The 14,542-nt window shown below is 42.2% G+C and overlaps 1 protein-coding gene across 2 annotated transcripts in view; it reads right to left on the reverse strand.

Annotated features, from left to right (window-relative positions):
* Positions 1-5,286, reverse strand: part of ccdc187 (coiled-coil domain containing 187) — a 38,855-nt gene extending 33,569 nt beyond the window's left edge. Inside the window, exons 1-2 of one of the 2 annotated variants that reach the window (XM_061984619.2) lie at positions 4,912-5,255; positions 4,600-4,661 (exon numbers count right to left, since the gene is read on the reverse strand). In XM_061984619.2, coding sequence (XP_061840603.1) covers positions 4,600-4,651 — 52 coding nt within the window. In that variant the 5' untranslated portion in view covers positions 4,652-4,661; positions 4,912-5,255. Of the gene's footprint in view, positions 1-4,599; positions 4,662-4,911 lie in introns of both variants that reach the window. The other variant, XM_061984612.1, reaches the window with a different exon arrangement.
* Positions 5,287-14,542: the final 9,256 nt, after the last annotated feature.

Genomic DNA, 14,542 nt, shown 5'->3' on the forward strand with positions numbered 1-14,542 from the left:
CAAGGAGCAGGGAAGCGAGGAACCAGCAGAACCCTCGATGATGTAAACATAAGGACACATTGTAGGGATCACGTCACCGCTATAAATAGTTTGTCTGTGTTAGTGCTTAAAATACATCAACATCACTAATACTTGGATACTTTTCAAGTCACGAAATGTAAATGGAGTATTGTTTGTGCTTTTTGAATGGTTATTCATTGGATTTTATGGGTGGAATGGAGAACCTACCATTGGTCCGCTGCAAGCAGACTTAATAATTAGAATGCAGTGGGGTAAAACAATCCATCCGCCGTCATGTTTTTCATAATGATTGAGAACGACAGGCAAAATTCCCCAAAAAGTAAAGTTCCCCTTCAAAGAACCAGTAGAGTGGGAAAAACAAGTTGACTTTATACGCTTATTTGTGTTTCATTGTATCCATTAAACCAACCGTCTAAAATGTCACCAAATGCCACAAATTCTGAATAATCCGCTCCCAACACCTTTGGTAATTTTCGTACATTCTACGTCACTGTAGTATCACTTCTGCACTCCGACCATGTGATTAAATCAGTAGTACTTGAAATATGCAAACATTTGAAAGAGATGTGCTGTTTTTCATTCACACTCCTTATATAAGTCAAGAACACATATACTTGGCTTTTTTATGCAATCGAAATTGTAAATAATGTATTCGCAAACTTTGGAAGTCTTTTGGTGTCATAAATCAAATACATATGATAATAGATCCAATACAGAGGCAACTTGTTTTACCATTCTACTGGAACTTTAATGTAATTGTATGTGGCGCACCGCCACGGCATTTTCATTCCCGCCACACCTTGAAAATAAGTTGGTTTTTTTATCTTGAAAACAAAGTAATATAATGTATTGTAGCCCCTTAAAGAAATCACACAAAGTCTGGCATTATTTTTATTAACTTTTATTACCAATCTTACGATAACAAACGGCACAATTCCAACAAGTTTTACCTCCCGTGCAAACACTTTCGTCTCTGCGAGTCCGCTCTTTACCAAACACCAAACAACACTTCCTCATTCTCCGCCAATTACCTTTACGGTTTTTGTAAACATGGGAAAAATTGACATCAAATCCCAACCACACGAAAATAAAACATTAACACCGGCTGGTCGTTACAGTATGAATTGATATGTATAGCCTATTATTTGCGCACTATTAACAAGTGATGTACCGAAAACTCAACCATCTGAAAAAGACTTAGGCTAAAACCGAGCTGCCGAAACCGGATGTAAACAAAACGCACGCCATAGTCTGGAGAATTGTCAGCATGTCTGCAATGTTGACAACATTTTAATATATACCAGGTATACTCACGGACAGCGATCTACAAAATGTGCAAATATTAAGCACAGTTGTGTGATATCATGTTCGCTGCAGCTCGCCTCTTTTGCCAGAGACTTCAAGGGATAGAAGTTGTCTCTAAACACCAGTACATTTTATAATAACACCAGAAAAAGATGCTAGATTAGCTAGTTTGCTGGTTGTTTTTAATAAAAAACGAATTAAAAGTCTCTAGACACTTGAAAAAATCTCAACAAAGTACATTGTACAATAAGCAGCAACAATTGAAAATAGAGCAAAATTACAATAAATATGTTAATACTAATTAATATTAACAGCTTTGCTTTTAAATGTATGTATATATTTTTTGAGACTTTTTAAAGGAAAAAATATTATATTAGCAAATTATTCAATGTCATGTTGACACGCCCATAACCACACCCCTTGACTATGCCCCCACCGCCACGGGTACTGTATTTTGGCAGTCAAGGGGAAACACTGTTAAGGAGATAATTTCTCTAACTCCTTAAAAAGTAAAGAGGTGTCTGTAGACATTCAGTCCATAGGGATTACCAATCAGACATTGACAAAAATATTTACACTATAAATGACCCCCGGAAGTCTACTCAATGAGTTAACCCATTCCAAAGCAGACATTCATTATTACATACACCTGTCGTGGGCCTTAAGCGACTATCCACTAAATGGATTTCCTAGTGTCCTTATGTTTCCAGTCTGTCAGTAAAGAGGGATTAGTTCATGAATTCAGTGCTGAGTCCGTACTCCCATCTCGACAAAGTGACAGTTCAAGCCATTAATTGACTCCAAATTCAGAGGTTAAGTGCCATCTGTGCTCTCTCGTGGTTGCTCTTTCTTTGTTTCTTGCATTGAACAAAGAGAGCAGAGTCTACCAAGTCAAATACCTTGTGTGTTAAACATACTTGGCCGGTAAATTTGATTATGATTTTCCTCCATCTCTACCCACTTAATACAGTTACCCTCTTAAGTATGTGTGAGGGTGTGTCGGGCTTGCTGGTTAACTTCATTTCTTTTTAAACTCTTCACTCACGACAGTTAAATTAGCCAGCCCGGGGAGGGACAGGCAAGCTGTGTGTGCTAAACAGGTTTGGAGGGACATAACAACACAGTGAGGTATTCAGGCAAAGGTAAAAAATACACATTAGCTGCAAGTCTGGGGAGAGTATGGTTTATGATTGTGATTTTTAAAAGGTAACATTTTGTGCATACGTTTGTGTCTGAGACCGAGCAGTGTGTACATTATTAAATGTTTCCATATTTGTTGGTAACTTTTTGTTTTATGTGTTAATGTTTTAGTCAATTCTTAAATATAAATCAGGTCTTCATGTTTGACAAAATTGACCATAACAGCCTGTGAAATTGAATGATTAAGTTATTTTGAAGCAAGAAGTACAAAGTAACAACCCATCGAGACATTTTTCCTTCATCCTCACAAGCACCTGGACAGCAACAGCGGGTGACTGCCTACCAAACAAAGAGACTTGCCATAGGAGAAAATGACATGGGTTCTATTTTCAGCCAACATACACCCCCTCAACTACCGCCTACAGACCCTCCTACTTCTGCTCCCTCTCCTCCCTTCCAAGGCCTGTTCCTTTCTGCTGCTACAGTTTCGGCAGAACTCCTTACCACTAAATGTCAGTTCATCCCGCAACTCTCCGGTTTGTTGGCAAGCGCAGAGTCAGTCAACTGGTCAACAAAACTAGACTGTTATGCAGAACAAGGATGTATGGTATTCTGGATCAGTTAGATGGAAGGAAATTAGGAATGGGGAGCTATTGGGGAATTCCAGAGGGAGCCGGGCTGCCTCTGCACATAATGCTATATTGGGAGCAGCGAGACAAGACCCAAAACAGGAACTGATTAGGGGACAGTGAAAACAAAGGCAGCACTAGTCTCTCTGATGGAGAAGTGGGGCACGGGACACCCATTAATCATTGAAGAAAAACAGCGGTCCCAACAGCATAGTCGGACAAATTCATTATGTTAAAGGTCATGATGAGTGAAACTATTAAAACGGACCAGAGAACTGATTAACATACCGCAAGAGTGTCGATGAGTTTATAGCAGCATGTTTGTGCACTGGCCCTTGCCAAATAAAGCATGAAAGCTGCACAGTGTGCCCTTTGTGTGAACAGACGAGAGTCGAGTGTTGAATTATCTTGCTCGATAAAAGACATGCAGACCTATTTCCATCCCTGTCATTAGTGTGGACATGCCAATGACTGAGTCAACGAGTTGCACCCTGGCAAGGTTTTCGTACACACAGTAAGACTGCATTTAAGTTACCATGGGTTTTATAGTAAATTTTTTGTGCACCATTTGAAGTTTGTGGTTTTTACACGATAAACTGTGCAGTAAAGGCAGTGGCATTCTCCATCAATCCATTTTCTACCGCTTGTCCCTTTCGGGGTTGCTGGAGCCTATCAGCTGCATTCGGGCGGAAGGTGGTGTACACCCTGGACAAGTCGCCACCTCATAGCAGGGCCAACACAGATAGACAGACAACATTCACACTCACATTCACACACTAGGGTCAATTTAGTGTTGCCAATCAAACTATCCCCAGGTGCATGTTTTTTGGAGGTGGGAGGAAGCCGGAGTACCCGGAGGGAACCCACGCAGTCACAGGGAGAAACATGCAAACTCCACACAGAAAGATCCCGAGCCCGGGATTAAACTCAGGACCTTCGTATTGTGAGACACATGCACTAACCCCTGTTCCCCCGTGCTGCCCAGTGGCATTCTAAATCAGAAAAAAAAAATATTGAAACCAGTGATAAAGAACATTGCCTAAAATGTATCATCCCACTGAAAGACTACTTTAAAAATTGTAAATAAAAATACTTCAAAATTTGATTGCTTTTCCAACACCACATTCATAGTCCATGTCTGACAGGACCAATCATGTTAAATCTACTTTGAGTATATGGACACATTTTTGTGTATAAGAAAACACTGGGTGGCTACTGAAATAACTTTGAAGGAAAAACTCAAGAAGTTTAACTTATCTGATGCCACAAAAACACAAGCTCACATGTATACAATGACCAAAATAGCCTTAATAACTTCTGCTTACACTGACTTTAGAACTGACTTGCTTACACTGACTTTAGAACTGACTTGTAACGATGTGAAAACATCCTGACTGTTGACTCATCTTGTCACACCTCATGTCATCTCTGCAGGGTACTACAGTTTGAAAGTAGGATTCATGGAGAGAGGAGCTGGATTCGCATGTTTAGTTTGTGTTCTCACCTTCCTGGACACGGGGGAGGCTAGACTGGTCAATCTGCAGCTCTGCCATCATTGTGCCATCACTTCCTCAGATCCAAAGGAGTTAGCGTCGAGCACCACGACATGGATAAACAAAGTGATTTGTTAACAAACTACGCATGCCTGACAGGTGACGCGAATTCTTACCACGTGACACGTTGTAGAGCATGACTATACATTTAACCGCGCAGCTAATGAGACATTACAGAACATTTAAGACCGAGGTGTTCAGAGTTTCATTTAAACTTGCGTTACAAAACATTAAATATGTTCTGGGTTTTTATTCCAACGTACCTTTCTCTACAGGCTGCCCTGGCAGTGTGTTCAACAAGTAGCAAACATGACAGCCAAGCGACAACTTTGCTGCTTCTTCGTCTGCCACATTGTCTTCTTCTTCTGCTGCCTTTTCTACCAAAGTGTACCTGGGTTTATTGTTTGAACGACCACCTTAACTTAACCTGAAACTGTCCGTACGGATATAAAGCGACCAAACCGCGATTATTGATTATGAAATGAAACAAAGCCCGGTCGAAGTGTAACTTGAAACCGTCTTGTCTGTGAGGCCACGGCAGCTCCTGCTCCGCGAGCTGCTCCTGCCCAAGCAGAGTGGGCGGTTAACGATTGCTGCGTTCGCGTGTCCCAGGAGCTCGGATAATCACATGCATCACAAAGTTTATTCACACTTTACACAAAGAAATACATTTTAACCAGTTTTTTCATTTAGCATTTATCGAATATTATTCATGAACAGTGTAAGTGATATGAAATAAATGACTAAATGAATATTGTGTAAATGGGTTGTACTTGTATAGCGCTTTTCTACCTTTCTAAGAAACTCAAAGCGCTTTGACACTATTTCCACATTCACCCATTCACACACACACATTCACACATTCACACACTGATGGCAGGAGCTGCCATGCACGGCGCTAACCAGGACCCATCAGGAGCAGAGTAGAGTGGTATTTTCCTGAGTGTATTTGAAGGCAGCATTAACTCTATAACATACAGATAGTTAGCCGCTCTTTCGGTATGTGAACTATCAATCCACCCATTTTCTACCGGTGCATTATAATGTTACATTATTATCTGGTGTTGTTGCAGGTTGGGAAATGGGGACAATTCAACTATACAACTCTCTGGAGTAATACTGAAACAAACTGCAACAAAAAACAGTGCAATTAACAGTGCAATAAACAGCAATAACAGTGTAATACATTTTAAAGGTGCAATATACACGTCACATCTTTCATATAATCGACAGTATTACCGTTTTTCTAAATGTTTTTATTTAATTTTTTTATTTTCATAACATGGTCTCTTGTTATATTGCTATTTTTACTGTTATATTTTTGTTCTTATTGTTACTTTTTTTTTTAATTCTTATTATGTTTTCTATTTTATTTCTATGTATACCTCCATTATTTACTTTTTAATCTCAGAAATATTTCTAAAGTGAGAAATTTGTTGTCAAAATTGGATTTCGAAATGATCATTCACGCGTTAATTTCGTCTCGCATTGATTATTGCAATTCTCTCTAGTCTTCACCCTTTTCAACAAGTAAACGCTAAAGAGACTTCAGACTGTACAAAATGCGGCTGCCAGACCTTTGACCGGTGCACCCAGAACAGCCCATATCACCCCCGTTTTAGCCAGTCTTCATTGGCTTCCAGTCAAATTCCGCATTGAGTTTAAAATTTTAGTCCTGACATTCTGTGCGTTGCATGGTGGGGCCCCTCGATACTTCACTGACTTGCTATGCCCCTACTCTTCAGGGCGCAGCCTCCGGTCTTCAGGCCAGGGTCTTCTAAAGATCCCGAAAACTCGTTTTAAAACCTGTGGAGACCTGGCACTCCAGGCTATAGCTCCTAGACTCTGGAACAATTTGCACCAGTCCCTCCGTGATCTTGACTGTGTTGAAACTTTTAAGAAACATTTTAAAACTTCTCTTTTTAGTAAAGCTTTTAGTTAATGCACCTTTTCTCTATAATTTTGAATCCACTTTATATCCTTTTTATGATGTTGCCCTGTTGTTTTAAAGGTAAATGTTGTTTTACTTTACCTATGTTTTGTACACCGCTTTGTGACTTTATCTGTGAAAAGCGCTTTATAAATAAAATGTACTTATTTACTTACTTACTTAAATTAATAAATAAATACATCACAATTCTGTACACTGCTGCTGGGATTTAAATTTTCCTGAGGGAACTCTCTTGAAGAAATCAATAAAGTACTATCTATCTATCTATCTATGCAGACATCCTTACAAGAATATTATGTTGCCCAGTCAAGTGATAATTTTGCATGCAGCTATATAGTTGACAGCACAGCCCATGTACAATAGCCCTCCATCCATCCATTTTCTACCGCTTATTCCCTTTTGGGGTCGCGGGGGGCGCTGGAGCCTATCTCAGCTACAATCGGGCGGAAGGCAGGGTACACCCTGGACAAGTCGCCACCTCATCGCAGGGCCAACACAGATAGACAGACAACATTCACACTCACATCCACACACTAGGGCCAATTTAGTGTTGCCAATCAACCTATCCCCAGGTGCATGTCTTTGGAGGTGGGAGGAAGCCGGAGTACCCGGAGGGAACCCCCGCAGTCACGGAGAGGACATGCAAACTCCACACAGAAAGATCCCGAGCCCGGGATTGAACCCAAGACTACTCAGGACCTTCGTATTGTGAGGCAGATGCACTAACCCCTCTTCCACCGTGCTGTCATTAAAAGCAAGCATACCAAAAACACTACAACACAATAGCGCTGCACTAAAATTATAACTCCAAAGATATCAGTGCATTTAGAAGAAAATCCAACAATTAACATGCAGTCTGCACCAACTGGTATGACATAAATAATGTCATGCTCAGGGGGGCGTAGCAGCAAATTCTGGACCCCCATATACAAGACTCCTGAATGCCCCTCCATTTCGCTCTAGACACACACACTTTATATGTTTATACACATAGATTTGTTTTTACAAAAAGCGCCAACAAATTCAATATAGATTGACCAGAATATCAATTTAAATAATCCTATAACCTGTCATTATCATAATCTGTCATAATCCTATCATATCACTTGAGGGTCTTTTAGCGCACCATATGTGCAATGTGATGCTATAGTGAAACCTGCGCATATCTTTCTCCTACGCTGCCACAAATACATGTATTATATTTTTGCCTTTCTTCATAACTTCATCCTTTTTCCAAAATGCTGGCGCTGTGTGTGAATCCTGAAAGGTGAGCTTTGATGATGTTATGACGTCTGTGTTGAGTGAAGTTTTCCATGCTCGGTTTGCCGCTTTTCAGGCGCAACGAACCTTTTGCATTTTTGTCAGGAAGTGTAGGTAGTCTGAGAGTGACATTCTTAATTTGATTTAAGCAACGTTATTATTGAACTTTCACAGCTATATTTATTTTAGATTAACATGCGCGACCCCAAAGCGCATGTTAACCTAATTAATGGATGGATGGATGTATGTCGCTGTTTTTTTTCTATAACTTACATATTTAAATGACAGCAAAAAAACAAAAACAAAAAAAACATCTTCAAACTTAACAAAAGCCCAGGGTCCACCCTCTGTACGACATCCCCAATTTTGACACTCCTGCTCATGCTCAACACAAAAAGTTTTACCCTTTGAGTTTTGCCAATCTCAGCTGCTTCTTTTTTATTAATTCATACTTTTTCTTTACAAGGTGTACAATATTACAGATATTTAGGGGCAAAGGAATGAGTTTAAATGAGAACTGCCCTTTGTTTGGAATTTTGTCTATTCACAATCGTTATGTGAGACAAGAACAAATGTTTTTTTTTTTTTTATGCATTCTAACTCACAAATAAATGCTAGCAATATCAACTAACAATAGAGGTAATGAGATTCACTCTATTCCGCCTATACAGCCCTCTTAAAAAAACATTAAAACACTTCAATCAATGTTATATACACACGCTGTAAGTATGTACAAATGTCATGTAGTAAGAGGCACATTCGTATTGCCATGTAATATTTACGTATTTTGGTCATTTTAAGGAAACGACAGCGTATTAATTTTACAGAAGCATCACAACGTTCGCTAATTCCTTCAACTACTAACAACAACTACTACTGATAATAGCAGACTTCATGGGAGCCAACAACGACTACTTTGGAATAAGTAATGATTCGGAACCTTATATTTTTGAGCTTGAATATACAGAGGATGAGCTGCCAGTTTTAGAAGCGGAGTCATGAGCAGATCTAGCAAGTATTGCTAAGTGCTAAACAAGAAATACAAACTACTTTTTTTTTTTCTTTCTTTCTTTTGTCTTCCTATAACCTCAGAGGGAGGATCCGCCAGGGCAGTTGCTGGATGTTCCATCTCCATTGTTGGGGTCCTTGCAGGTGGAGTGGGTGGTACACGTGGAATTGGGTGGGGCGGCCTGGGGCGGGCCCCGCCGTGCTCCCCTAATGGGGCAGTCTTCCCGTCCGGCAGCAGGGAGTCTCTGGGCCCCTCTGGGCAGGGCGTCGCGTCTTTCTGCCTGCGTGGGGTGTGTGTCTCTCGCTGGCTTGGAAGCTGGCTGTCACCTGCTTCTCCCCTGTGGCTGGGCACGTCTGTCTACGGCCTGGTGCTGGCCCTGCCAGGCGGCACGGTGGGCCCAGCTTAGGGGATCCTGTCGCTGGTCGTCCTGACTGCGTGGGGATGGTGGTCCCTTGTTCCCTGGGCACCGCACCTGCTGTTTTGGGTTGGGCTCACTGGGTGGCTGGGGTCGTATTTTGGCTACCGCACATACACTTACATACGCACATACACACAACTATTCATACATATATACATTAATACGTACGTTCATTCATACACACATATGCGCACACAATGGTACATACATACACAAATACAGTAAATACATACACACTCACGGTACATACATCCACTGTACACACATATATATATACACATACTGTACATGTACAAGCACCTAAGCATACATACACTCATGAATATAATCACGTTTCATCAAAGATATATTAACGTTGTTCCCCTAGAGCAGGAGTGGGCAATTAATTTTTACCGGGGGCCGCATGAGCAACCCGAGCACTGCTGGAGGGCCACACCGACAATATTTCAATGAAATCTTGCTCAAATTATTTTTGATATACCGTAAGATAAATAATAATAATAATAATAATAATAATAAAAATAATAATAATAATAATAATTTCATTTAACCTAACTTCACTTTATACAAAAGCAGGTTGCTTTTGATGGTTTTATTTTTAACACTGCCTTACACAACACTTCCTGATTTATAATACAATGCAAAAATGTCAATTTCTGTCACTCTATCCTGCATCCTCTTTAAAAGTCCAACATTTTTACCCGTCAGATTTGAACAACCATCTGTTGTCACATCTGCCAGCTTGTCCCATTTCAGTCCTAACATGTCCAAATACGCATTTACTTATGTGAACAAGTCATTACCTGTGGTTGTCTCTTTAATTGACTGCATGGCTGCCAGCTCCTCCGTGATTTGAAAGTCTGCAGTTATCCCACGTAAGAAGATGAGCAGCTGGGCGGTGTCACGTACATCGCAGCTCTCATCCAAAGCCAGCGAAAAACAGTCAAAGTCAGCCGTTTTGTTCTTCAGCTGAAGCTCCAAGTTTCCAGCGATGGTCTCAACCCGCCTCGTTACTTTGCGTCGGGAGAGTGACACGTTCTCAAATGCGCCCCTCTTCTCCGGGCATATCAGCACAACAGAGTCCAATAAGCACTCCTTAATAAACTCTCCGTCAGAAAACGCCTTACTTTTTCTTGCGATTTTGTGAGAAATGACAAAACTTGTCCTGACAGCTGCATCTCTGGGGGTGTGAAATTTGGCAAAAAGTCCTTGTTAGGTTTGCAGTTTTACCATCAACGCATCAGCCTCCCTTGCGCGCGCTTCATCAGACAGATTCCAGTATTTTTCCTCGTGCTTTGTCGTGGAGTGGCTATTCAAATTATATTCTTTAAACACAGCAACCTGTGTACCACAAATTAAGCACACGGCTTTACCTTTAATTTCTGCAAAGAAATACTTGGCAGTCCATGTCTTGTTGAAAACACGGCATTGGTAACCGTGCATCTCTTGTCGCTGTTCACATTCACTCACAATCGCGCACGAGCATAGTCCACACGGAAGTAATGCAAATAACGCTTTTCAAAACAAAAGCAGCACCGTTGTATTGCACACTCGACATAGATACTTTTTAAAATGTATTTTGTAATTTATGATTGGCCTTACGCGGGCCGGACAAGGACGCACAAAGGGCCGGCTGTGGCCCGCTGGCCGTAGAATGCCCAGGTCTGCCGTAGAGGAAACTGGGTAAAACACAGCGCACTGTTAAAGCTTAACCTTTTACCCTATTACCCAATTCTCTTTCTTCCCCTCCATTTACAGGCTTTTTTGTAATTCAAGTTATCATTACATATATGTATTGTTGCATTTGAAACAATTGTATTGTTGATAATAAAGGTGATTATTGTTATTATTCATTATCAATAGTGCTATTTCTATTGGTATTTTTATTGTTCAATATGTAGTGTAATAATGTTCATTGTCACTTCTGTGTTATTAATATTTACTTCACTAACTGCTTCTTTGCTAACACTTTCCGTATCATATCTGTACATATCGTATTTGCTGATGTTGTTCTGTTGTTGTTGTTGTTGTTGTTGTCTCTCTGTCTTATCCCTCTCTTGTCCCTGCAATTCTCCCCTCTGTCTTCCTTTTTTCTTCTTTCTATCCCCTACTGCTGCGGTCTGGCTGCGCCAAACATTAATATAAATCTATTTAGTAAAGTCAAATACAAATAAGGCAACAAGAGAAGTATCCCACACTTCTCTTTTGTAAAGTACATCTGTACAGCAGATATGAGCATCTACATCAACAATATGATTTGCCTGGACGGCTGGACAGGAAAATATAAACATTTCATTAAAGCAAATTAATTGTCCAGTCATGGTATTAGACACTTTCATCTGTGTAGGGTACTCTAATTAATGACGAATCGTGATTAATTTTGAGTTAACTATGGACAAAATGTGATGATAAATATTTTAATTGTTTGCATCCCTCACCGACACCAGCGGCTATATATATATATATATATATATATATATATATATATATATATATATATGAATTATGAATTATATATTTATATAGCGCTTTTCTCTAGTGACTCAAAGCGCTTTACATAGTGAAACCCAATATCTAAGTTACATTTAAACCAGTGTGGGTGGCACTGGGAGCAAGTGGGTAAAGTGTCTTGCCCAAGGACACAACAGCAGTAACTAGGATGGCGGATGCGGGGATCGAACCTGCAACCCTCAAGTTGCTGGCACGGCCGCTCTACCAACCGAACTATACCGCCCCACAAATATATGTATAGGGTGGACATGTAAAATTTTGAGCTGGTGTCGGTGAGGGATGCAGTCAAGCTGAAGAGGCAGAGCTCCAGAGGCAGCTGACAAGAGGTGTGCGGCTTCAGCGGTCGCGGAGGCAAAACTTTGACATGGGAGGAGTTCGGGGAAGTCATGGAAAATGACTTCCGGATGGCTTCGAAGCGATTCTGGTCCACCATCTGCCGCCTCAGGAAGGGGAAGCAGTGCACTGTCAACACCGTATATGGTGAGGATGGTGTTCTGCAGACCTTGACTGCGGATGTTGTGGATCGGTGGAGGCAATACTTCGAAGGCCTCCTCAATCCCACCAACACGTCTTCCCATGAAGAAGATTAGATTAGATTAGATTAGATTAGATTAGATAGTACTTTATTGATCCCCAAGGGGAAATTACATTTTCAGCACAATCCCATTCAAGATCAGACAAAACATTACAGGGAGACAGAAAAAGGTTAGCTGAAGGGTCAGTCAGACAGTCCAGCGCCCCTTTCAAAAAAAAAGGTGAGAAACAGGTATACTTAGGAGAAACCTCATAGCCATAGCACACATAAACACGTTGATCAACAAAACTTGCAACAGAGGGGAGGGTGAGGGGTCACGAAGGCCAGCCGCTACAGTAAGCGTCGCTGCTCCGTCCATCGCCCCAAGGGAAATAAGCAGTGGCAGAGGCGTGGGGGTGAGGGGTGGGGGGTGTATGTGTGCATATGCCCATCATTCAGGGTGAGTTGGTGTTGTGTCTATAGACCCGTAGTCGCTCTGCAGGCAGTGAAAGCAAAGTTAAACTCCCAGGTGTTGTTGAGGAGGGAGGGAGGGTAGTCAGAGCGTCCCTCGCTGAGGTGTCCTTCGGGGATGTTTTCCAACAGCCTTTCTTCTGTTTTTGAGCAGCGTAAAGGCCATTCGGGGGTGTCAAATCGTTGATTAGGAATGTTGTTTTCCAAGCGAGCAGACATTTTCATGGCCTGACTGCTCTAATCATCCATGCCAGCTCTCAATCCAATTGTTTCCAATCCAGCAAGCCTCTTCATGATGTGATCCATCTTGCGATTTAGTTCAGAAATCGCCACAGTCTGTGATCCCACAGCTCGACCCATGCCTTCCATTGTGACGGACAGCCTTTGGGCTCCATGAATGCCTGTCATCGTTTTCCGAATTTGGCGATACACCAGGGCATTGCCCAGCCCAATCAGCACAGGCCCCGCAATCACGGTTCCAAATAGGTAGATGACATTCCCATGGTCATGAGCTTTGGGTTATGACCGAAAGGACAAGATCACCGGTACAAGCGGCCGAAATGAGTTTCCTCCGCTGGGTGGCAGGGCTCTCTCTTAGAGATAGGGTGAGAAACTCTGTCATCCGGGAAGAGCTCAAAGTAAAGCTGCTTCTCCTCCGCATCGAGAGGAGCCAAATGAGGTGGTTCGGGCATCTGGTCAGGATGCCACCCGGACGCCTCCCTGGAGAGGTGTTTAGGGCACGTCTGACCGGTAGGAGGCCCAGGGGAAGACCCAGGATACGTTGGGAAGACTATGTCTTCCGGCTGGCCTGGGAACGCCTCAGAATCCTCCGGGAGGAGCTGGACGAAGTGGCTGGGGAGAGGGAAGTCTGGGGGCCCCCCTCTGGAGCCAGGCTTGGAGGTGGGGCTCGATGGCGGGCACCTGGTGGTTGGTCCTGCCCTTATTGGCCTGGACGGGCTCAGCTCGAAGAGGCAACGTTGGCCCCCCTTTCAATAGGCTCACCACCCATAGGAGGGTCCATAGAAGTCGGTTGCAGTGTGAACTGGGCGGAAGTCGAAGACAGGGCCCTTGGCGGTCCAATCTTCCTCGGCTACATAAGCTAGCTTTTGGGACGTGGAACAGCACCTCGCAGGGGAGGAGGGAGCCTTAGCTGGTGCGCGAGGTAGAGAAGTTCCAGCTGGATCTAGTTGTTCTCACGTCAATGCACAGCAAGTGCTCTGGAACCAGTCTTCTCGAGAGGGTCTAGACTCTTTTTCACTCTGGCATTGCCAGCAGAAAGAAGCAACGGGCTGGGGTGGCCATACTTGTTGCCCCGCGGCTCAGAGCCTGTATATTGGAGTTTAACCCAGTGGACAAGATGGTAGCTTCTCTCCACCTCTGGGCGGGGGGACGGGTCCAGACTGTTGTTTGTGCTTGTGCACCAAACAGCAGTTCAGAGTTCCTCGAGGGAGTACTGGAGAGTGCTCCCTCCGGTGATTCTACTTGTTTAATTGTATATATATATATATATATATATATATATATATATATATATATATACATATATATATATATATATATATATATATATATATATATATATGTCTTAATAAGGTTATCCAAAAAATAGTGCTCGATACCGTAGTAGAGCGCAATATATGTATGTGTGGGGAAAAAAAATCACAAGACTATTTCATCTCTACAGGCCTGTTTCATGAGGGGGGTACCCTCAATCTCCTGACGATTGAGGGTACCCCCCTCATGAAACAGGCCTGTAGAGA

The sequence above is a fragment of the Nerophis lumbriciformis genome, linkage group LG01 (genome assembly GCF_033978685.3).
Source record: "Nerophis lumbriciformis linkage group LG01, RoL_Nlum_v2.1, whole genome shotgun sequence".
Taxonomy (NCBI): Eukaryota; Metazoa; Chordata; class Actinopteri; order Syngnathiformes; family Syngnathidae; genus Nerophis; species Nerophis lumbriciformis.